General features: G+C 49.3%; 2 protein-coding genes across 6 annotated transcripts; one reads left to right on the top strand and one right to left on the bottom strand.

Moving 5' to 3' along the window:
- Window positions 1-2,568: 2,568 nt before the first annotated feature.
- On the top strand, window positions 2,569-3,625 carry Lage3 (L antigen family member 3). Its single transcript, XM_050124995.1, has 4 exons — window positions 2,569-2,839; window positions 3,101-3,227; window positions 3,400-3,443; window positions 3,507-3,625. Exons 1-4 carry the CDS (start codon window positions 2,640-2,642, stop codon window positions 3,583-3,585), a joined length of 450 nt encoding a protein of 149 aa, XP_049980952.1. The 5' UTR covers window positions 2,569-2,639; the 3' UTR covers window positions 3,586-3,625.
- A 4,153-nt stretch (window positions 3,626-7,778) lies between these two features.
- On the bottom strand, window positions 7,779-24,384 carry Plxna3 (plexin A3). Of its 5 annotated transcripts, none has more exons than XM_050125070.1 (33): window positions 24,033-24,162; window positions 21,609-22,231; window positions 20,672-21,211; window positions 20,068-20,250; window positions 19,582-19,710; window positions 19,411-19,511; window positions 18,900-19,023; window positions 18,660-18,816; window positions 18,472-18,571; window positions 18,099-18,213; window positions 17,764-17,964; window positions 17,401-17,497; window positions 17,076-17,266; window positions 16,845-16,990; window positions 16,654-16,774; window positions 16,391-16,527; window positions 16,108-16,278; window positions 15,752-15,845; window positions 15,427-15,666; window positions 15,196-15,339; window positions 14,882-15,116; window positions 14,649-14,791; window positions 14,301-14,557; window positions 14,110-14,176; window positions 13,858-14,004; window positions 13,619-13,778; window positions 13,367-13,470; window positions 13,083-13,179; window positions 12,626-12,816; window positions 12,200-12,369; window positions 11,481-11,693; window positions 11,182-11,332; window positions 7,779-8,995 (listed from the first exon to the last, which is right to left on the bottom strand). In XM_050125070.1, the coding sequence occupies exons 2-33, from the start codon at window positions 22,203-22,205 to the stop codon at window positions 8,900-8,902; spliced, it is 5,619 nt and encodes a 1,872-aa protein (XP_049981027.1). In that variant the 5' UTR covers window positions 22,206-22,231; window positions 24,033-24,162; the 3' UTR covers window positions 7,779-8,899. The 5 variants fall into 5 exon arrangements, with proteins under 5 accessions (XP_049981027.1, XP_049981028.1, XP_049981029.1 ...); XM_050125071.1 differs by having other exon boundaries at window positions 21,609-21,997; window positions 24,033-24,149; XM_050125072.1 differs by lacking the exon at window positions 21,609-22,231 and having other exon boundaries at window positions 24,033-24,384.

Below are 24,384 nucleotides of genomic sequence, written 5' to 3'. Positions count from 1 at the left end.
AGCATTGTAGATCAAAGAGTTTGTGACTGGGTTGTTGTTTTCTCTCTCTCTCTCTCTCTCTCTCTCTCTCTCTCTCTCTCTCTCTCTCTCTCTCTCTCTCTCTCTCTTTGGTTTTTCAAGACAGGGTTTCTCTGTGGCTTTGGAGCCTTACTTGGAACTAGCTCTTGTAGACCAGGCTGGCCTAGAACTCACAGAGATCCGCCTGCCTCTGCCTCCTGAGTGCTGGGATTAAAGGCTTGCGCCACCATGCCATTAAAGGCTTGTTTCTCTTTTGAGAGCCTGTAGAGCACCTTCCTGTACCAAATATACTAGAGCATAGGGGTGAAGGTTCTATGTAGGCACCAGCTTATCCTATCCATGTTCAGTAAGTTCTGTAGTCTTGTCTTGAGCAATGGGACTTTACTATTACTTTGAGGAAAGCAATCTATTATCTTGGCAACAACCTGGGTTGTTTGGGGGTTTCCATGGAACCCCTTGACCAACAACACAATTGGATGTAACCCAGTTGTGGTACTAGAAGTGTCATTTGGTGACAAGAGATGGCCAGTTGGGACTGCATCTCCCTCATTATTTGGAGACTCATTATTTGGAGACCCTCATTATTAGGATCACCTTCATATATTTTAGCATTTATCATTTAAGTGTTTCTCAGCCATTTGAGTTTCCTCTATTGAGAATTCTCTGTTTAGACCTATACCCCTTTTTAAATTATATTATTTGATTCTTGTTATCAAGTTTCTTTAATTCTTTTTGTTTGTTTGTTTGTTTTTCAAGACAGGGTTTCTCTTTAACTTTGGTTCCTGTCCTGGAACTAGTTCTGTAGACCAGGCTGGCCTCGAACTCACAGAGATCCACCTGCCTTTGCCTCCCAAGTGCTAGGATTAAAGGTGTGTGCCACCACTGCCCGGCTTCTTTAATTCTTTATATATTTTGGATATTAGTTCTCTATTGAATGTGGAGTTGGCAAAAGTCTTTTTCCATTCTGTAGGCTGCTGCTTTGTCCGAATGATGATATTTTTTGCCTTACAGAAGCTTTTCAGTTTCTGTTATCATTCTTTTACATGCAGACGTTCAGTTTGACCAGCACCATTGGTTGAAAATGCTGTCTTGTTTTCCAGTGTGTATTTCTGGCTTCTTTATCAAAAAAGAGGTGTCCAAAAGTATGTGGATTTATATGGGTCTTCAATTCAATTCCACTAACCAATGTGTCTGTTTTCATGCCAATGCCATGCTGCTTTTAATACTGTAGCTTTGTAGTACAACTTGAAATTAGGAATTGTGCGACCTCCAGAAGTTTTTGTTGTTGTTTTTGTTTGTTTGTTTGTTTGTTTATTGTTCAGAATTGTTTTATCTGTCTTGCTTTTTGTTTTCTTTTGGTTTTTGTTTTGGGGGTTTGTTGTTGTTGTAGTAGTTGTATAAGTTAAATTTGGACATACAGCTTACCCAATCAGTTACATCTTATCAATATTAGTGGAGGCAAGAAGATTAGAAGGAATATTTTAGTCTCTGGTTTTTAGCTGTGGTCCTGAGACCTAGAGTATAACCCTAATCTGTAGAAGACAAAACCAAGTTTTAACATCCTTGTGAATTCCTGGGAATTTTCCTAGTGCCTGATTTCTCACTAACCCCATAATGGCTCCTTCTTTCAATGTATCTTTTTCCTTGGTCTCCCTCTGTGTCCTTCACCCAACTCAATCTTTCTGATCATTCATGTTCTCCTCCCTGCTCCTCTTCTCACCTCACTACTCCCCCTACTACACCCCCCACCTCCCCATGCCCCACCTCCCTCCCCCTGCTGCCACTACCAAAGAGATCTTGTCTACTTCCCTTCCAGGGGGGAATCCATGTATGTCTCTCTTAGGGTTCTCGTTGTTTCCTGTCGTCTCTGGGGTTGTGGCCTGCAGGCTGGTTATCCTTTATTTTATTTTATTTTATTTTATCCACTTATGAGTGTGTGTATACCATGTTTGTTTATCTGTCTATCTGTGTCTGGGTTACCTCACTCAGGATGAGAGCTGCTATCCTAAATGCTGGAATTTCAGGCAGGCAACATCCCACTAGGCCAATTTTTTTGGTTTATAGTATTTTATTGCTATTTTTGATTGTTTTGTTTTGATTTGTGTAAATATCACCTTAGATCCTTTTTTTCCTTCCTTCCTTCCTTCCTTCCTTCCTTCCTTCCTTCCTTCCTTCCTTCCTTCCTTCCTTCCTTCCTTTTTTATTGGTTTTTCGAGATAGGGTTTCTCTGTGTAATCCTGGCTGTCCCGGAATTTGCTCTGTAGACTAGGCTGGCCTCAAATTCACAGAGATCCACCCCTTACTGCCTCTCAGTGCTAGGACTAACTAAAGGCGTGTGCTACCACTGTGCAACTCCTTAGATAGCTTTTAAGAAACTGAAAGCAAAGCTAGGCGTGGTATGGCAGTTTAGAGGCAGACGCAGATCAGATCAACATCCTAGAGATCCGGGCAGAGGTCTCCAGGTGGGACTGACCCAATTTAGCAACTTTATCGCCCGGCCATTCGCGCAGGTGCATGTGGGGATTGGCAGCCTGAACGAGGGCGGAGCTTCCGGAGGATAAGGCGGGCTCTGGGTTGCAGCGGTGGCGGAGGATGGGTTGGAAAGTAGAGCAGCAGTAGACATGCAGGGAGCACAAAGAGGGTTAGGCCACACTGCACATGGCGCGGATTCACTGACTAGCTGCTGCTGTCCTGGCGATGCAGGCACAGTGGCAGTTATTCCCAGTGGAGCTCACCCTGTTGCACGAGCACCGGAAGTCTCCGGTTCGAGCAAAAGCACCATGCCTTTAACCCAAAGGCCGGGGATCCGACATCACAGATTGTATCCTACCGACAGAGACAACTGGGCCACCTTCTGGATGCTTGAGGCTGGGACAGGGGTAGTCGGGGGCGAGGGTGTGATTGAGGTATGTTAACCACGGGCGGTCTGGGCATGAGAAGAGAACAAGGGGTGGAGGGAAATGAGCAGGAATTGCTCAAGTAATGTGAAAGATGTAGTCTGGGGAGCTTAAACCGGATGAGATGTTTTTAGAGGTGCAAGGAGGCAAAATTCAAGATTGTGCCTTTCCTGACTCTCCATCAGTGCTCTTACAGTGCCTTTCCCGACCTCTTTGGAGGCAGAAATCGCCTGTGGGTCCCTAGCTCCTGATGCCGAACCGCACCAAGGACTGTTGGGGAAGGAGCTTAAAGTGAGCGGCTGCGTGCTGGAAGTGTAAGTGCTGAAATAGTCTGGCACTCTGGGTAGGTGACTGGGCTGTTCTCCACCCAAGACTGCACTTCCTTAGAGATGGCACACTAGGGTGATTTCTAAGGAGAGGCTTGGTTGCACTGGACCAGTCTTTATCTGCAGGATATGAGGGGAGATCAAGAAAGAGAAGGAAGCAGAGGCAGATTTCTATGAATTCCAGACCAGTCAGAGCTACATTGTGAGATTCTCTTTCCCAAATAAATAAATAAATAAATAAATAAATAAATAAATAAATAGAAAGANCCATCATGAACTTTCTTGACCAGCTTTCCCTAGTGGTGAACACCATACAACGCTTTGGGCCCCCAGTTTCTCGTTAAGCCTGGCTGGGAGAAGGCGCTCAGGTTTGCCCTTATGTCCGGTCTCTCCTAAACAGTACAAGCAGTACAATCCTACGGAAGAGATTCCAGAAATAGTAACGGCTACTTAAATGCCGGGCCTAATATTTTTTGCCTGACTTGGTCTTCAGGTACTCAGGGGCCACTTGTTTGGTCTGGTGCTTAAATGTTTGTTGCTTTAGAAAATAAAGCTGTGCTTCTAATCTGTATTTGAGTTTATTTTCAGCCTCTAGATTTTCTTTGACTTTTTCCTTGTGTCAGAGGAGAGACTCTAGAATTCAGGTATTTGTTAGTACAAGATAGGCGTATTCACCTAAAGTATGTGGTCCTTGATTCAATCCCAACACTGAAAGTAGATGAAGACAATTTCAGAAATAAAGGAAAATTAAAACTACATGTACCCTCTCATCCAAGGCTCACTAGTGCCTCCACTTTGGGAAACTTTTGGTATAAGAATTTTATCAGTATAATAAATGTGTTGCAATATCATGAGGCCCCTCTTCTGAGGAGATATTGGCAGTTAATGGCTGCTGGGGAAAGGGAGTTGTTTTTCTTCAGTAGTGTAACCATTGTTAAATTGCTCATACTCCTGTAAATAACCCAACACCCATGACTATGCAAGCAACCCTAATTAAACTTAGTAGGGCACTAAAGACAGACATAAAAACAGAGATGTAGTTGTTAGGAAGAAAGGGTTCGATGAGGATGAGAGGATAATAGGGGATAATATAATGTACTTAAAATACTTTATAAACATGTATGAAATTGTCAAAAATTACTTTTTTAAAACAGACTATCATTATGTAGCAGTGGCAGTCCTGGGACTTGCTCTGTAGACCAGGGTGGCCTCAGATGCAGAGCTCTTTCTGCCTTTGCTGGGATTAAAGGTGTGTACTTCCACAACCTGGCTTTAAGATTTATTTTTACTGAGACTGTAGAGATGGCTCAATATTAAGAACACTGGCTTTTCTTCCAGAGATCCTCCGTTTGATCTGCAGCATGCACATGGACTCAAACTGTTTTTATGTCCAGTCCCAAAGCATCCAATGATCCCTTCTGGCCTCTGTGGTCACTTTATTCATGTGGTACACAGACATACAAGCAGGCAAAACACCTATACACATAAAATGAAGTTTTTTAAATCACATGAAAACATTATGACCTGAATTTAAGTCCTGAATCCCACAAAGTAACAGGAAAGAACCAACTCCTAAAAGTTGTCCTCTGACCTTGGGGAGAGCTTGCACATGTGCATACACACACACACACACACACACTAAATAAATATAATTTTAAGTGGATAGCAATAATGGAACGCAAACTTTTTGCAAGTTTAGCATTGTAGTTCTTCCTAAGTATTTTTTCACCTAAAGTGAATTTTCTCTTTCTAGTCAATTTGTTGTTTTTATTTTTTGAGACAGGGTCTCATAGCTTAGGCTGGCCTCAAACTCCATAGCTGCTTTTTGTTTTGTTTTGTTTTTCGAGACAGGGTTTCTCTGTAGCTTTGGAGCCTGTCCTGGAACTAGCTCTTGTAGACTAGGCTGGCCTCAAACTCACAGAGCTCTGCCTGCCTCTGCCTCCTGAGTGCTGGGATTAAAGGTGTGAAACACCACTACCCAGCACATAAAAACAATTTTAAGCATTGTAAAAAAGGCACATATATGATGCAATTTAATATAATTGTTGAATACTTCAAAATTCATTTCATTCATTCATGGGCAGTGGTAGTACACGCCTTTAATTCTAGCACTTGGGAGGGGCAAAGGCAGGAGAATCTCTTGAGTTTGAGGCCAGCCTGGTTTATAGAGCAAGTTTCAGGACAGCCAGAACTACACAGAAAAACCTGTCTTGAAAAACAAACAAAAAAAAGTTTGAAAAACAAAAAAAAGTTTGAAAAACAAAACAAAAAAAAAAGGTTTGAACAGATCATTATTCTTGGTTAATTTTTGAGCTATCAGTAAGATTTCTTTGAATGTTCTTGACATACCCTAGTGAATTGCACTACTGCGAATAAGTCTCTACTCACCAGATACTGGTTTCCCAAATCCTTAGCACTGCTGATATTCTCCCTCCTAAACCAATACCAATATACTCCCCCCCCAAAAAAACTTTGTTTATGTAAGAACAAATAACCCAGAAACAGCTTAGGTTTTGTAGCCTCTCCACCTATCAAGGAAAAGTGCCTGACAACTGGCATTTGGGGATACACATTAACCCCCTATAAAACATATGTCTTGCAACTTGGCTACATTCAGCCTAGTGGTTCATCTGTAGATGCCATGAGATTTTCACTATAGGTTATCATGTTTCTTAGAATAAAGGCAGTTGTGCCTCTTCCTTTCTACTCTGAATGACTAATTATTTATTTCCTTCTATCTGAGTTGAGTTTTTCTGCTTCTTTGTATCCCTTGGAAAGCAACTGAGTCTTTGTATGTTACTTTGAGGGTGTGCTGCATGGAGCAGAATCTGTGTATAGAAGTAGGTTTTCATCACTACTAAGGCATGACTCTTCTGACCCTGACCCTGCCTCACAAAAGAGGAGGGAGCTACTAGTCCCTGTCTTGTTTTCAGTGCTAGGCAGTTAAGACAGGGGCAGATAATTTTCCCAGGTCTCAGTCTCTTTCCTCACACATCTGTGCTCCTGTGTCCTGTGTAATATTCAACTAGAACCCACTGGGTGCATCTAGGGTTCTGTCCCTCTGCTTGCCTTTTCTTCACTATTCTGCCCTGAATTCAAAAGCCATTCCAAGTTCCTATTCGGAGTCTCATCTGTTAAACTTGGTGTCAGTTATTGATCTGATGGGCTCTGGTATTAGTGTTCGCTCTTATTTCTTTTTCTTAATCTTTATTTTAGAGACAGAGGCTGGAGAGATGAATGTAAGTCCCTATTGCTGAAGACACCATGTTTAAGATACAAGATTTGATTTAAAAAAAAATAATTGTGTGTGTGCGTGCTAAGTTTGAGTTCATGCATGTGAGTGCGCGTGCCCCTGGAGACCAGAAGGCATCAGATCCTCTGGAGCTGCAGCTGAGTTCACTGCTATGGATGCCAGGAACTAAACCCAAGTCCTCTGGAAAAACAGCAGTGTGTACCCTTAGTGGCTGGGCCATCTCTTCAGTCTCCCAAACAAGGCACTTAAAATATTTTTAATTGATTCTTTGAGAATTTCATACAATGTATTGTAATCATTTACTCCCACACCTCCCTTAACTCCTCCCAGATTCACCACTGCTTCTTTAACCCCCTCCCCAACTATGTCCTCTTGTGCTGCCCATGTATTTCTGGGTGTGAGACCATTCACTGGAGCATGGTTGATCTATAAAAAACCACACCCTTAAAGAAAACTGATTTTCCCTCCCCTAGAAGCCATACACTATTAATAGCTCCCCAGTAATAGGTGGGAGCTCATGAACTGCTTCCCCTTAATATTAAACTGTTGGCTACCTTGATCTTGTACAGGTCTTATGAGGCAACTACAGCTGCAAAACAAGACTTTAACCTTTTAGTGGGAAAAAAAAGAATCCCATAAGCCAGGTGTGGTTTTCATATTGTTTTTTGATAGTTCATATGGCCCATGCTGGCCTAGAGTTTAGTTTTCTTTTAAATTAGTTTGATTGGGCTGGAGAGATGGCTCGGAGGTTGGGAGCACTGGCTGCTCTTCCAGAGGTCCTGAGTTCAATTCCCAGCAACCACGTGGTGGCTCACAACCATCTGTACTGAGGTCTGGCGCCCTCCTCTGTCCTGCAGGCATACATCAAGGCATATGTTGTATACATAATAAGTAAATAAATAAATCTTTAAATTAGTTTGATTATATGTTTTATGTGTGCATGTTTTGCCTGCATGTATATCATGTGCGTGCCTGGTGCTTGAGGAGGCCAGAAGAGGGCATCAGATTTCCTGGAACTGGAGTTAGAAATGGTTGTGAGCCACTATGTGGGTGCTGGAACTTGAAGCTGGATCCTGTGGAAAAGCAACCCATGCTCTTAACCACCCCGCCATCTCTCTAGCCCCCACTGAAGAATTTTTGTAACACGAGGGGACATGTCTCTTATTTGCAGCATCTCTCTGTCTTCAACTCCAACTAATACTGTGCTAAAAGGGCAGGATAGAAGCAGGGAAATGGGCAAATCTGAGTAGAAACAGTGAATGCAAGGAAAAGGAAGCAGATTTATTCAGTCTTAAAGTAGGAGCCACCAGGATTGCCTAATGGACTACCCATTGCTATGATCTTCCTCAAATCATCAGAAATACTATAAAGAGTTATATTTTCTCCCACAGTCTGGCTCATCCATAGCCCAGCAGGTCTACCCACTTGCCCCAAAGACAAAGATGTGCACTGACCCCATTTCCCAACATTTAATTAGGAAAAATTACAACAACAAAGGAAAACTCATGCAACAAAAGAAGAGTGGGACTAGGGGTCTGGAACCATCAGATAGGGTCAGATTCCTCAGAGGAGGCAGGAGACACAAAATAGTAAGGCACTGCCACCTTGGCCCCTTAGGGGTGGGCACATGATGGGGCAGTTGCGGCTGAAGGGGTTCAGGGCAAGTGCCTACAACACTGAGGAAATTTGGCAGTAGGGACACAAGGAATGTCCCAGAGGCCCAGGCCCACATCAGACCCAAGCACAACCTGGTTATAGTTTTCTCAGAGACAACAGGCCCCATGAAAATGTGGTCTGACTCCTGAAACATCTGTAGAGGGACAATGGCTGGCCAGGCCCAGCCAATTTGAGGGCAGCTTCAAGATGTATCATTCAACCCCAAATGCTGCTGGTACTGAAGCTCTGTTAGGACAAGTGGGGCCTGACACGGCAAAGGTGAGATGCCAGAGGCTGAGCCAAGACTAGCAATGTCACAAAGGAACCAGGACAGGAAGCAAGGCCCAGATCAACCAAGGAGGCAGTCTGTGAGGCTGGCAATATCCCATGGGACATGTATATTTACATATGGAAATTAAGGTGGGGTTAGGTTAATAAATAGGTGGGTAGGGTGTACAGAGCTAGGAGGGCAAGGGCTCTCTTGACATAGGAACACAAGGCAAGAGGGTGGGGGTATTGCTGCTGCTGGTAGGGAGGGAGCTTGGTCCTATCACCCCCTCCCCCTGCAGGGCCCAAAGCAAGGCACTAATGAAGGGGGCCCAGGTGTGATGGGGGCAACTTGGCCTGGTAACATCCCCAACAACACCAGATCCGGATCTTATCCCTAGAGACTCATGCTAGAGCCAGCCACTCCCCTGGCTCAGAGAATGGCTCAGAAGTGAGAAGCCCCCTCCTCACCATCTCCCCACTCAGCTGCTGCTGGACACCAGGCTGATGATCTGCTCCAGCTTCTGTCGAAGCTTGTGCTTCCGACAAGAGGCATCTCGGTCCAGCGAGGTAAGGATCTAGGAGATGAGGATCCACTGGAGCAAACTCCAAGGCAGGGAACCACTTCTGCACAAAGTCCTTGCTTCCCAGATGGGTGCTTCCCTCCCACAGGCTTCAGTTCCTGTGCCAAGCTCAAGCTCTAAACCTCAAATTTCTCAGGAAAACCACTGACTTTTCCTTGACTCCTAATACCACCCCCAATTCCAGAGGTTTCTCTCCTATCATGGCTCACGTGTAACCTCTTTGGAGAGTGAGCCATACCTGCTGTTATGAATTCCTTTTTCTGCCTAACCCAAACTCCAACATCTCCTTGGCAAATCTGGTCATTCCATCCTGCCTGATCCATGCAGGGGCCTGGCTCAGGATACAGAGCTGACTCTACCAGCCACCTCTGGGCTCCTCCCAGTCCTCTGCTAGTTCCCTCTTTCCTCTTTGACCTGTGAGGGGCTCAGAGTGCTGTGCTTGGCCAGATCTCCCTCTATAGCCCTTGATCTCCCTTGGTGAGCTCCTTTTTTTTTTTTGAGGCAGTATCTCACTATGTATCTCTGACTGTCCTGCAACTCACTCTGTAGACCAGGTTACCCTTGAAACACAGCAATCTGCCTGACTCTGCCTCCTAAGTGCAGGAACTAAAGGTATGCCTGTCCATGCACATCTCTACTTGTCTGTGTACACATGCATGGATGTGAAGTCCAAGAGGTCAATACCTGGTGTCTTTATCATTCTCCACCTACTTAAAAACATGTGAGTGTTTTGCTTGCATGTATGTATGTATATCACATGTGGTGACCACAGAAGTCAGAGGAGACCGGATTCCCTGAAACTGGAGCTAGGAGACTGTGAGTTGCCATATGGGTGCTAGTACTGAAGCTCTGTTAGGACTTGGATCCTCTGGAAGAACAGAAAGTGCTCTTAACTGCTTTGCCATCTCTCTAGCCCATCCACCTTATTTTTTGAGATATGGTCTTTCATGGAACATAAGAATTCATTGAGCCGGGCGGTGGTGGCACACACCTTTAATCCCAGCACTCGGGAGGCAGAGGCAGGCGGATCTCTGGGAGTTCGAGACTAACCTGGTCTATAAGAGCTAGTTCCAGGACAGGCTCCAAAGCTACAGGGAAACCCTGTCTCGAAAAACTAAAAAAAAAAAAAAAAAAAAAAAAAAAAAAAAAGAATTCATTGATTGGCTAGACTGACTGACCAAGGAGCTATGAGGATTTGTCTATCTCCACTCCCCAGTGCTGGGATTATAGACATATGCCACCACACCCAATATTTTTACACGGGTGCTCTAAATCCAAATTCAGGGCCTCATGCTTTCATACCAGGTACTCAATCAACTGAGCCATTTTCCCCATCCCCCTGCCTCAAGGCTTTAAATTCCATTGATGGTTGCCAAAAGTGTACTTCCTTCCAAGACTTCCCCTGAATCTATCGACTCCTATGCCTTGCATACTTGTCATTTTAAGTCTAGTTAGCAAGAGAATAGTATCTGGGCTCAACCTTCCCAGTGTGACACAATCAACTTTGATTCCATCCTGCTACCCATCCCATGATGCTCTATGTTCCCTCAGGGCGTTAGCTATTTCTGTGACTTGAGTGGTTCTGAAGATTCTTGACTTTGTTCCCTGGGCCCCACAAGGCTGTTCCATCCACAGTCTTTCCTGTGGTTTGTAGTATTACTAAGTTTATGGTGGTGAATTCATCCTGTCAGCTACTTAGGCTGAAGAACTCCGCAGTCATCCTTGATTCTAGCTTGTGGCCAACATCCAGCTACTCAGAACATGAATCCAGGTCTCCACACCCTTTTGTGTTCCTCTGTCTGCTGACATCTCCAACCACAAAAGTCACAGGCCTTGCTAATAACTGGATGCACCTATCTCTGGCCCCACTCCATAACTCTTTGCCTACCCCTTCTGATTCTCCAGCCCTTTAACTTTTATCCAGTGGTAACTCTATACTCCAGCTAGTGGTTTCTCTCCTGTATTCCTTAAATCCCAGCATCTAGGGAAAATTATTCCTGTTCCTGTTCCTGTTCCTATTCCTAGGCAAGGAATGAAATGTGGACAAGATACAAGATGGATTCTGTGTTCCATCTTGCTCAAATCCTTGGCAGTCCTCAATCCATCAACCTCCCTGCCTTTGCCCCTAATTGCATCATCAGAACCATGCAACTGGGGATCTGTAAGCTGCATCAACATACCTCCTGACGATACTTGGTGACATAGAAGTAGAGCTCACTGAGTGCACTTAGAACATTGAAGTCATTGGCATGGAGGCGGGATTGTTCCACTAGGTAGGCATCCATGTCCTGGTCACTGATTGATGCCATCTTTGCGATATCTCGGTAGTACCTGAAGAAACCCTGGGTGAGTCAATCATGCACATGTCACAAAAGCCAAAACTCATGTGTCATCAGTGTTTGGCCAGCTTCAGACAGGCTGTTTAGGCAGGCAGTTCCAGCCAGCCACCAGGCACACACAGCAGTTTCCCAGGGCCCACCTCTCCACCCAGCTCTTGTAATTAGGGATATCCTTGGCGTAGAGCAGCTTGTTGGAAGGGGAGTCCTTGCCCAGACGGTGCTCTGATGTAGAACAGGAGTCCATGAAGGTCTGGGCCACCACTGACAAACAGGCATCCGTGATGCTATTCTTGTGGATGTCAAACACAAACTGCGGGTTCTTGATCACATTCACCCAGAAACGCAGAGGTAAGCTGAACAGAGGGATATACACTCAAGACTCCCCAGTAGCTGTATGGGCCCCTTTTCCCCCACTACCTTCCTTTACACCTTGTTCCTGTCTGGCCAGCTCATAACTACTGAGGTAACAGCAAGGACACATTTACGGTAAATGATTTTTTCTTTAACTTTCTGCTTGACTCAGGCTTTCTGTCCTAAATCTCCACCCCTGAAGTTTTCACTGTCTCCACCTGTGCCAAGTCATCAGTATCTCTACCTTGTGCAGGACCCTGGAGATAATGGCCAATTCCAGTGCTAGACTAGCATTTTCCATCCACACAATCCAGCAGTACCCATCTTCTATATACTCATATTCAGTTCCAGGCCAAGCCATTGTCTCATGCCTTTTGCCTGATAGGCTATTCAGCTGCCAGTCAACCTGCCTCCATGGGCCTTGGGCCTTGGGCCTTGGCTAAGTCACTAGTCTCTTCCTCCCACCCATCTTCAAAAGGGCCAGCAGTATCCAGGAACTAATAAGTACCAGTTGCTTTTCCAGGTGTGGCGCACATCAGGGTCACTGATCTGGCGCTGGTCGGCCTGTTCATCCAGGAAGTCAAACATGTACTTGATAGCCAAGGGTAAAGCTGAACCCCGATGGGCCGTACTGAACACAGTTTCAAATAGGTCATCCACAAACTTCTGCAATGTGCCCTATGAGTGACAGTAAGGCCACTATGTCAAGGAGTTCCCCAAATCTGACAGACAGGGGAAGAAAAGCTCAGTAAAGTACTTTCCTGAAGGGCCAGCCTTCCTAAAATGGAACTGCTCTTGACCTCAGGCCTAGAGGTCCAACTGCAAAGGCCCTGAGAGTGTGGTCCCTGCCTGGTAAGACCAGCTCATCTCGTGGCTAAGACTGGGCTAGAGGGTGTCTATGCAGATACCAAGGGAGCCTGGGGCAGGCCCACACCTTGGTGGCCAGCAGCCTTGTCAGATATATTTCTGAGACCATCTTGCTGCCACGGTCTCCCTCTCGGTGATCAGCATGATCATGGTTCTTCACCAGATGCCACAGCTTGGTGCCTGCCTCCTGGTCCGGTGTAAGCATAGGCGCTCGGGAACGCAGGCTATCCGGGCTGCTGGCAGCACGGAGCAAGCTCTCTAGGGCAGAGGAGAGATGTGACCCTTAGGCCCCAACAGGCCATGGCCATTACCCACCCTCTTACTCCACTCTCCTCCAAGAGCCCAGGAGCCTTTGTGGAAACCATCTGTTCTTGCCACCCCTCCCTACCAGGCTCTACAGAACGGGTGCCCAAAGTAATGGTCGATTTCCAGCTGGGTCAAGACAACTACTTGGAGCTTCCAAAGATGGCTTACACAGCCTTAATTAAAGGTTCAGCAGAAGTCACCATGATGATGATACCTACCGTAGCGACTGAGTGAACGGGTGAAGGTGAAGGAGTTGGCCATGTTATAGGCAGACACTTGTTTGGGCACCAGGGCTACTAAGGAACCATCTGTCACCTGGAGGTCCAAAGACAAAGAAGGGGCAGTGCAGGAAGCCAAGGCGCCACCACTAATCCAGGCTCTTCAATGTAGTGGTAACCAAGGCCTATGAGAAGGGCTCATGAGTATAAGGATAAGGGCTGGGATCAGACCTAGCCACTGCTCCTAGGTAGCCTGGGGTGTGAAGAGGCTGCCAGTTCCTCACCTGGTAGTGGGCCAGTGAGTTGACCCTCTTCCAGTCACACTCTATCTTTGTAGTGACATCCTCATCTTGAAGGATGATTCGGGCCATGCGGCCCTGGCGCCATTCTGCAGACCACAGTCAGCTCTTAGGGACATTTACCCCACAAAGCCTTAGACTCATTTCTCTTAAGGAATAGAGCTCAAGTACAGAGTGTGAGAGCACCCTGGGAGGGTTTGGAAGGTGGGGGGCTAGGAGAAAGGGGAGAGACCTTACCCAAGTCCATGTCCTCAGCTTTGGGGCGCTGAGAGTATGGGATACCCTTGTACACAGTATCCAACAGCTTGTCTTTGGCCTGGGTGATGCTGTCACAGTTGAGAACCTTCACAGGGACCTGAGCACTGCCCTCGCTCTCCGGGCACACACAATGAAGAGTCTAAGAGTGAAGGACCCCAGCATCAATCCTGAGCAAAGCTCCTCCACCCCTTCTCCTATTCACATGGCCCCATGCTCACCAGGGTCTTGTAGTCAATCTGCTGCCGGATGAGTTTATCCTCACTTAAGGAGTAGCGGGCCTCGCCTGTTATGGCATCAATGGGACCTTTCTCCATCTGTTGCTTAATGGCACAGTACAGCAGGAAAAGTGGCTCCCCGGCACACTCCTACACCCAGAGTCAAGAGCATAGCTGGCTGCCTGTCTGGCCTACCAATCAACTGCATCCACCCCTGAACATTCCTCCCCTACTGCCCAGCCCTACTAAGCACACCTTCAGGAACTTATGCAGCAGGAATGTAAACCAGTTGGTGAGCATCTTCTCAGCCACTGACTCTGTCCTGTGGTAAGAGATAGGTCCTGAGGCCCTGGCCTGGCAAGGGTGGGGCTTAAACAGACAGAAGGGCCCAAAATAGGAAATGGAGGAGTGGGCTAGAGGAGAGGCCAGGCAAGAGAGTTACATACCTGCGCAATAGCAGCTTTGGGTGGTTCTTGCTCTCCAGGTTTTTCTCTATGAGGTCAGCCAGCAGTTGCTTGAGTAGTCCAGTGGCATAGTCAAGCCGGCTCTGCAGGGCCACCATGGTGAGGGATGCTACAGTGCCACGGTCACGCATAGAGAAGCTGCTCTGGGCCTCCAAAGTGTGGATGAAGGTGAGCAGGAAGGCACGGCTGTGCAGCAGCTGCCCAAACAAGCGTAGGGCCTTCTCCACGTTTGGGGGAGTCTGTGAGGACCAGAGATTCTCAGAAGGTAGGCAGTGGTAGCTCTGGGGAAAATAGACCATGAACAGGCTGTGGGGGCGGGGGGTGGCTTACATCCAGCTCCTTGAGCACTGGGTGGGCCTCAATGCCAGGGAAAAGCACCCGCACGGCATAGGTCCGATAGTCCAAGAAGGGAATCTGCACACCATCCATGTGGTTTGTCAGTTCATTGATATCTGTCTGTAGCTCAGCAAAAGCTGGGGGAAAGTAGGGTGGAATGAGTTGAACAAGAGGCAGGGAAATTCCTCAGCTCTCACAAACTGTGGTACACTCCCAGCTTTAGGCACCTTCTTTGCACTCCAACGCCACACGAGATTCCAGGTTGTCCATCTGTAGCTGGAGCCGCTTTAGTGTTCGGTCTGCATCTTGAGTCTTTCGCTTGTAGGCGACCAGCACAGCAGTGATGGCCAGCAGCAAGAGCCCACCCCCTGCTGCCAGCCCCACCATAGCTGGTAAAGTTAGTGCCCGATCAGCAGTGATGTGTAGGGTGCCCAACCAGAACTCCAAGCCGCCCACCAGCACCTGTAATAGGAGGCTCATGGTGAACCAACACCCATGTACATCCAAGGCTTCCCTGATGGACTCTGAAGCCTATACTCACCATGACTGGTTGCCGGCCTGTCTGGCTAGGGGAATCACACAGAAGTTGAGTATCTGAAACAGTTAGTGCACACGGCTGTCCTCCAATCAGCACTGTATAGTTGAGGCGGGAGCTGCCAGCTGCAGCAGGGATCAGGTTCTTGCCCTAACAGTAGATAACCCACACAGACACAGTCAAACTCTCCAGGTCTCTGCTCCTCCCCTCCTTACTCCCTACCCCTATTCCCAGCACCTTCAATACAACATGTGAGCCAGGTTTGACATCTAGCACACCAGATGGCCCAAGTGGTTCAAAGCTGGGATCCGGATAGTAGGTGAAGGAAGAACGGTTGAGGGAGCGAGCTGTCTGCACATGATCCAGCAAGAAGCCAAACTCATCAGGGTGCTCGCCTTGGGCCCGAGGCTGAGGGTGCCCAAGGAAGATGCCAGGGGCCTTACATAACATTGCAGTGTCGTTGATCACCTGGCATGTCTGTGGAGACAATGGCAATCACCTCAGTGCATGAAGCCTTGAGTAAGTAGAAAGGGTGGGAGAGGAGTAGGAAGCTGCTACTTACATTAGTGGTCTCAATACCACGGTATTTTGCCCGTACACGGGGTTCTTGCACTGTCAGCAGATGGGTCCCACTCACAGTGATGGCAGTACTTCCACTGGAGAGATGGGGAAAGGTCTCAGGCTCCCCACCCCTCCAACTGCCCTGAAGTTACCAAGGTTTTTCTGAGAGCTCAAAGCCTCGAACTTTGGATCATTTAGTAGGTGCAAGGCTCTATATGGGCAGGAGAACTCTGTGCTCCCTACTGACGTGGGTATAGGAAGGATTTGATGCCCCAAGACCCAGTAACAGGTAAGACCCAAAGAGAGACACTCAGAGCCCCAATTCAGTCCTTAATCCCATCCTCCTCAGAGTCTCACTTGATGATGCTCCAGGTTGGCTCAAGGTGTGTGACAGTGGGGTCCTGGGTGTAGGTATAGATGACTCCAGGGCTGGAGATGTTGGCATGGTCAATGGCAAGGCTGATAGGGGCCTGACTTGGGCCCAGGGTGGAGACAGGTGAGATACACACGATTGCCTCGGCATCTCTCCTACATAAGAAAGCAGGCAGGCTTGAAGCAGGTGGCCTGGCACCTTTAACAACCCTGTCCCCATAGCCCTCCACAAAATGCTCAACTCCAGACTGCTTGTGCTCAGGCCCACCTCACAAATTGGCACTCGCCATCTCTTACAATCACTGTGACCCTGCTGCCAGCATCCAGAGAAGTTCCAGAGATGGTGAGCCGAGTGCCCCCAGAAGCTGGGCCCCGAGTAGGACTCACACGGTCAAATGTTGGGGTCTGGGAAAGAAGCAGCCCTTAAGAGGAGGTAGGAGCCAGCCCCATCCAATGGCTACTCCACATTCCCCCAGATAGAGGAGGGAGAAAGCTTGGGAAGGAAAAAGGACTGGTAGGTAGGCCACATACCACAAAGCTGTAGAGCTGATCCGACTGTGTGCGAAAGTCAGCTGAACAGTCACCTACACAGAGCTCAGCAGGCCCAGATGGTGGGTTGGGCACCAGTGATTCCTCCATCTCACATACAATCCTAGGAGTCACAGAAGGTCAGGACCAGCTATGGTACACAAGGACAGGGTATGCAACATGGCCACACTCACCTTTCAGCACTAACATATTCAGTGGGGATGGAGTTACAACGTACACCAGCTACTCGCAGGCCAATCTCACGGAAAGTGAGGCCCAGGTTCTCACCCACAATGGTGACCCGGGTGCCACCTTCCTTGGGTCCTGTGAGTGGATGGATCTGTAGAACAGGATAAGGGGCAAGAAGATCAGGGCAGACTCATACATGCCTAGCAGGCCAGGTAGGACTAGTATGTGAAGCTAACCTGGGTGACTCGTGGATGGCTGCATCGGGCACCCTTCTGGCTTGGGTGCATCCAGTTGCTCTTGGGAGCTGGGCAGTGAGCCCTCAGTTGGCACTTGTGCTCCGAGATGCACCAGCCACAGTTGAAGCGGGGATCAGCTTTGAGGCAGAGGCCACAACTAGGTCTCTGAGCCCAGCACTTGTAAAGAAGGGCTGCAGGCACAGAGGACTACTGATAGGGCAGGCAGTGGCAGAGAAGCAGGGGGGCTCTAGGGCCTCCAGACTTGCCCCCAGTAGTGTCAACCCTGCCCCAGGAACACATTCCTTGGACCGTTTTCATGCCTTACCTCGGAAGCTGGGAGGCTTATCAATGGGGAAATCTCCATCCCAGACCACAGAGAAGTCCAGTTCGGTGTCACCAAACTCATCACCTTCATAGAAATACTAAGAAAAAAATGGAACCACATGAGTATAAATAAGATAAGCAAAATCCTTGCCCAATTTAGTAATCCCCAATTTAAAAAAAAAAAAAAGACTAAAAAGTGCCTGCCAGGATCAACCAGATCAACCAGAGGCTTCCAGATCAGTAAGCTGGGCATACGCCAAAAAAAAAAAAAAACAACACACAAACAAACAAACCACCACCACTGACAGCAACAACAATATAACAACAAAACAATTGTCCCTGGCTGACACACCCTGGACCTCACCGAAGCATTCTGGCACTGCACACTGCTGCTGTTAAAGCGCACTGCAGGTACCCGATGCTGCCGCCCCTGTACACGGACTACACATTCATAATTCTTCTGGCCTGACTGAGGTTGTGGCAGATTCTTAGCCCGCAGGGTTAGAGGCTGCATAACACCCACAGGGATCAAGAGGTCTCCTCGAGGCAGGATCTCAGGACATCCCTGGGAGGAGAACAGCAGTCAGAGCATGTTGATCTACCCACCATTCTCCAGGCCCAAGGAAATAGTAGAACAAACAAAAAAGTGTGAGGCCAGCCAAGGAGCCCAATCTTTTGCAGCGCACTGCACCACCTCACCTCAGGGCTGTGGACCCTGCCCTCCTGGAAGGAGCACTCGTGTGGGTGGCTGGTACACACATGGCGGTACTTACACCAGTGGCAGGGGTAAGGGCTGCCAACACAGGACATGCACCTGGAGAGGGAAGTGGCTTCAGAAATAACAGAGAAGGTTACACCACCCTGTTCTCACCCTCCCACAAAATGCACTGGGGAACAAATGAAGAGGGCAGGCAGAACCTGCATAAGTCACATAGTGCACATCAGGATTGGACAGAGGTGGGGACAGAGCTCACCCTAAAAGTCCTAGAAACAACCACACTGCAAGTTTTATATATCTAAAAGCATCTACCTATCCCCAGGCCTAGGGACAGATTCTGGACCTGGTACTCACGACTGAAGGGCACTGCAGTTGTAGAAGACAAAGTCAACCCCAGCAAACCTCACACCAGTCTCCATGGAGAGCAGCTGCAGCTGCACAGTATGAGTGGCCCCTGAAGCAAACAGGTGGCCATCCCATCACCAACTGGCCTGGAATCCTGCCCTACCCCACAACACCCAAAACAGCCCCAGTCCACTGACCATGCCCTCTGGTAAGTGTCTGGAGCTCCTGGAGGGATGGTGAAGGGCAACGAAGCTCTCCAGAGGGCAGGAGAATAGCCTCACTTTTAGTCACCTCCTCAAATGAACAGCTCACACCCGCACTAAGGTCTGGCACGTTGCGCATGGCTATGGTCAGCTGGGGAAGGCAGAGAGCTCAAAGCAGAATGTGCCCCTCCCTCATGAAGCATAATGGGCCCAAGTACCCACCACATCACTTACCTGCACTCCAGGGGATGTCACCGACACATTATTGGGCCGGACCCGCACCTGTACACATTTGTTCAGCTCCTCGGCAAAGCCATGTGGAGCAGAGGCACCTGAGCAGGCCCCTTCACGGCAGCACCTGCATGGGAACCGGCCAGAGCAGTCTGAGCACTGTCCCAGGAGGGACCAGATGGGGTTACAGTAAGAGACTGAGAGGGGCAGAGGACAGCATACCCAGCTCCTACTGCCAGGCAACAGTGTGCCTTGGCCTCATCCCCTGAGATCCAAGGGACGTCACTCAGGTTAGAAGTTCTGCTCATTAGCTGGAGAAAGTGGAGGAGAAGGGAGGGAGGGGAAGGCTCAAGGCTCAAGGCTGGGGAAAATGGAGCAGGTGGGTGAAGGAAAGTATAGCAAGTGTGGCTGGCTTCTGTCCAGTTGGCAAGGCCCTCTTAAGTCCTTCTGTCTCCCAAGATAATGGCCCCAGGGAGCCCATTGCTGCCCCATGTCCCTCACCCACTGCCCTCACCTGTGCTGTAGCACACACCAACCACAGTGTGGGTCCCCTGAGCCCAGGCATGCAGCGCAGCTCAGATACTGCTCACAGGTCTCCACCGGGAGTTGGCTCACCTGGGAACAGCCACATCAGCACACAGCCCACCCCTACCCCACCATCCACCACCACCCACCATGGGCCCACCTGCTTCTCACTCAGGAGATAGATGTGCTGGTGGTCAGGGCTAAAGAGCAGGTCTCGGAGTATGGGGCTGCCCTCGACAACAGAGACCGTCTCATACAGCTGGGCATCCTGAGCGCCATCAACCCGCACCTGAGCCACAAACCAGGACAGAGAAATGACAGACCAGCCTCACCCTACCATAGTTCCCAGTACCCAGGGACTGTCTAGATTGCATCTGAGCTGGTCAGACAGGACTTCCTTGAGCCTGCACTCAGTCAGAAGGCCTGTAGCTCCAACTCTTGGATTCAGCTAAAAAATGCTGGTGAAGGTAGATGGCAGAGAAGTTACCCAAGGAGGAGGACTCAGCTCTTGGGGCCTAACCTGCGAAGTCATCATACCCTGTTCAGAGTAACCTAGGCTCATGTGCACATTCTGTTTCCCAGCCCTTCTTCCCATAGTGTGAAAAAAATGTTCCCAATCCCATAATACAAGGGTTCTAGGACTAACCTTCTTCAGATTACCACTGCGTGTACCGATGAAAACCACAGAGTGCTGGTGGTAGGTATAAGCAGCTACACTGGCCATGCCGTCAGTGCTGTCGGCCAACAGGGGTAGCCCCTCAATCACGTGTAGGCCACCCAATGGTTGATTCAACACTAACCCACAGAAGTTTCCATTGATCTGCATGGGCTGGTGACACAAGAGATGCTATTAGACACCATGTTCTGTAAAGAAGCAGAACCTGGAAGCTACTGCCCTCCAGACATGCCTGACAGTTTGTCCTAGGACCCCATTGGGAAAATGGGACTGGTGACAGATATAAGGGAGAGGGAGGAGAAACCTGGGTTTACAAGACTTGATATAGAACAGAGAGCAAGCTGGGAATTAATAGTCAGAAAAATGAAGGTGATAATATATAAACAGGACACTGGCCAAGACCTAAGTACAGTTAGGCTCTCAAGAAAGGTAAAGCAGGTGTCAGAACAAAGGTGTCAGTCACTCCCAGGACCATGCCAAGCCTGGGATTGGACAGACAGCCACCCAGCAGATAAGCAGAAAGACAGAGTTGTCATGTGTAGCACAGGGACATCAGGGCAAGCAAAGGGCTCACGGTGTTGATGCATGGCAGCTCCTTATTCAGCAGCCAGGGCAGGGCCAGTGTGCCCTCCCCACGGTAGCATGATTGGATTCGCTGCCGGATGTGGGCATTGATGTTGCTGAGAGTGAAGAGGCAAAGGATGGTCTGCCGAGGTGGGCTGGCTCGGTTCTTCTGGCCCTGAGAGAAGATGGTGAAGAGGACATCCTCATCGGCTGGCACACCCAAAGCCTGGGCCAGGAGCTGGCCAGGCTTGGCCAAGTGGGCACTCTGCACTAAGCGGTACTCCACACCATGCCAGGAGCAGCCAATGGGAAACTCTACATAAGAGTAGAACTCTGAGTCTCCTGAACACATGCGCACAATCTTGGATGTGAAGAATTTCTCGCCTGCTGTATCCAGCAGCGTCTGCTGGGTGTCCAGCTGCAGTGTTAAGAAGTACACGAATGAGGCACTGACAAAGCCATATATGTAGTAGATGTCAAAGGCAGGGTACAGGGAAAGTGTGTCTGAAGGAATCTTGATCTGAGAGGAGACAAACTCATCCTGGTACACCTGGAGAGTAGAGCAAAGTATGAGTACAGGACAAAGACCTGCTCCCTTTGCCACCTTCACTCCCCAACCCTGCTCTAACAATGTGGCCTTCCAAAGGCTTCCTCTGTGATCTCCCACCTGCCCTGCCTGGGCAATTACTGGAATCCACGACACAGAGTGCAAGGTGACCTCAGCCTCTCCAGAGACAGGCTTTCCACAGGTGAATTCTGCCCAATTTCCTGTCCTCGGCAGCTGATCTACATCTCTGTGTCAGTGAAGGGTCACAAATTCCCTCTCAAACCAATACTTTCCTTCCCAAGAAGTAGGGTCAAGACCGAGAGAAAGGAGTGAATAAGGCCTGGACTCATAAGAAGCAGAAGAAAGAGGAGAGAAGGAACAGACATAATATCTCACCCACCAGACTGAACATATCTGCACTGTCTTCATCGTCGATGAGCTTACGGGAACTCAAGGTGGGAAAGTATTCAGACTTGCCATCAACTGCAGTGCCCACAAACAGCTTGCTAGGCCCCTGGCCCTGTTCAACAATGACACCAGCCATGGAGTCAGGCTCTTGGGCCCCTGACAGGTAATGCTCCTTGCGATGGTGGGGCTCACCCAACTTGAAGAGATCATCCAGACGCAGGAATTGGCAGATGCCCTGCCAGATACTGCCACAAGCTACCAGACGACGGGCTGCATAGTCTATGAGGAGCAGCTTGTTCACATTGTCCACAGGCACCAGGCGATGGGAGCACACACGCATGCTAGGGGGTGGGTAGCAACGAGAATTGTCCTCAACGGGCCCTGTAACATGGGCCCGTAGCTCAGTCAGGTTTGGAGCCAGCTTGAAAACTCGGTTCACTGCACCTACAAATACCTCCCCGGTCACTCGGTGGACAGTCAGGTGAGTCAGTGTGGTATCTGTCACCACAAAGGTACGAAAGGGCCTGCTGCTACCCAGGCACCCTCCTATAGTGAAGAATAGCAATGGGAAAAGGCAGACAGTGGGCATGACCGGCAGCTGTACCAGGGACAGGCCTGAGGAGAGACAACAAGTGGGAGTCAGAGACCCCAGGCCCAAGCTCTTCTCCATCCCCCTGACCTGCCTGGCCCAGGGACCCTGGCAGGCCAGGCTCCATGCCACAGAGGGGCAGGGAAACTCATCCAACATGACAGAGCCCCAGATGGTGGCTGAGGCTGGGAGAGGGGAAGGGCCTCTAATAGGGCAAATGAATGAGTAACAAGCACAGGCAAGCTTGGAAGCCATCAATCATCCTCCACCCCTGTACTGGAAAGAAGCCAAGAAGCCTTGTCTTAACTGGACCACACCCAAGGGGGCAGCAGAGCCAGATGCTTAAAAGGATGGGGTTGGAGGCCATACCAGAAATGGGACCCAAACATTACACCCCAAGGCTGAGAGCAGTTGATGGCAGAACATCACAGGAGAGCCTAAACTCAAATACCCCTTGCCTGAGCTGGGGAAGGAGAAAGGCAAAGAGAGAACAATCACATGCTGGGGCTAGGGGATGCTTCTCTGTGAGTGGTGCTGCCAACAGGAGTCCTAGAGCGAAGCTCTGGAGAATTAAGGCCTGAGATTGGTTTCAGTGCCACCACTTCTCTAGCTCATGGTCTCTCAGGTGCTTTCTCTCCCTGAGGGTCTCGGCTGCCTATTCAGGAATCTGCTGTCTGGCCTTAGTGCTGCAACACAAAGCCAAGACTCTCACCGAGACAGATGTAAGTCAAGCTTTGCTCAGATACAGGCAGACAGATGCTCTGCCAGGCCTGTGTGGCTCTCCCTGAAGATCCAGAAGTCAGTCAGAGAGAGGCAGGGGCAGAGGGGTCTTACCCACTTTTGGGAGTCCAAGAAGTCTTATATGTAGGAAGCAGCATCCTCAAATACAATTGCAGCCTTAGGGATGTGGGGCAAGGCCCACACAGCTAGGGAAAGTGCACTTCACCCCCAGGCCACACCCAGCCAGCCCCAGGCTGCAAAGCAGAGCAGTCTCTGCAGTCAGTGGAGCAGAGCACAGTGCTACCTTCTCACTGCCCAATTCCCAAAGGACACAGGAGGGACTCAGCATGGGAGGGGGGCAAGGAGGCAGAGAAAAGAAAAAAGAAACGCAGGAACAGGGAGCAATTTCAGTTTGAAACTGCCAAGTTTCAGCTCAGATTGATCAGCTCTCTGGGGTTCTTTTGTCAGGTCTGCATCCAGGACCCCTCATGCAACAGCCAGAAGAATGGAAGGAGAAAGAGAAAAGCAGCTGCATCCTGCTCTCACCTCTTCTACACTCTGAAGAAAGCCAGTTTTAGAAACTGGCCAGGGACAGACTGGGAATGAGACCTGGAAAGTCGTAATTTGCAGCCCAAGACCCCACCCCAGCCCCCACCTCTAAGTGGCAGCCTCAGGCATCACAGACGCACCCAGCCCCTTCTGCTACAGCCCTGGCAGCAAAGAGCATGATAATGAGGAAAGCTCCATACAGATATGTGGGTCCACAGCTCCTGCTCTCCCACAATGCTCCCCCATGGTGCTACCAACCCAGCCAGTCCTGCCCCCATTGGGAGCACCCCTAGGCAGAACCGTGGAGACCTTAGTCGATGCAGAGGCCACAGCAATGCTCAGAGATACTGCTCCTCCTCTACAAAAGGATCATATCAGGCAATGGTGCTACAATAGAGTTGACCATCTCTTCCTACTCAGGGCATATAGTGCCTAGTGAGCCTCGAGATGCAGGGACAGAGCCTGATCCCTGAAACCATCTGGACCCCCTAGGCTGTCTGAATCCCGGACATCCATCAGACTACTGGCACACAAGTTGTAAGGATGGCAGCCACCTACCTGTCCCTCCAACGTGGCTGACTCGGCGTGGCCACTCCTGGCCACGTGGACGTGTCCCCGTGCCCTACAGCAGCCCCACTCGCGTGGCCACTCAGCCTCCCCCCGCACGCAGTGAAGACTGCAACCGCCGTCGCCCACACACTGGGCTGGCCCGAGGCCGCCTGGGCCTTTTAAACCTGGACCGTACCACCGCACCAGGAGGGGGCTCTCAGGGAGGATGGACCCAGGCCTGAGAGGCAGAGCGCATGGGAATGAGGCCGCTGCTCCTTGGGCCCAAGACTCTAGTGCACAGCGCAAAACGCCCATGGGCCGCTGGGGAACCCTTCCTGAGAAACGACCCCCTACGCTCAAT

Source organism: Alexandromys fortis, unplaced genomic scaffold (genome assembly GCF_014885135.2).
Source record: "Alexandromys fortis isolate MF-2015 unplaced genomic scaffold, M_Fortis_MF-2015_v1.1 scaffold_225, whole genome shotgun sequence".
NCBI lineage: Eukaryota > Metazoa > Chordata > Mammalia > Rodentia > Cricetidae > Alexandromys > Alexandromys fortis.
Note: the sequence above shows the minus strand (reverse complement) of the source record. Positions and strands in the feature narration are given on the sequence as shown.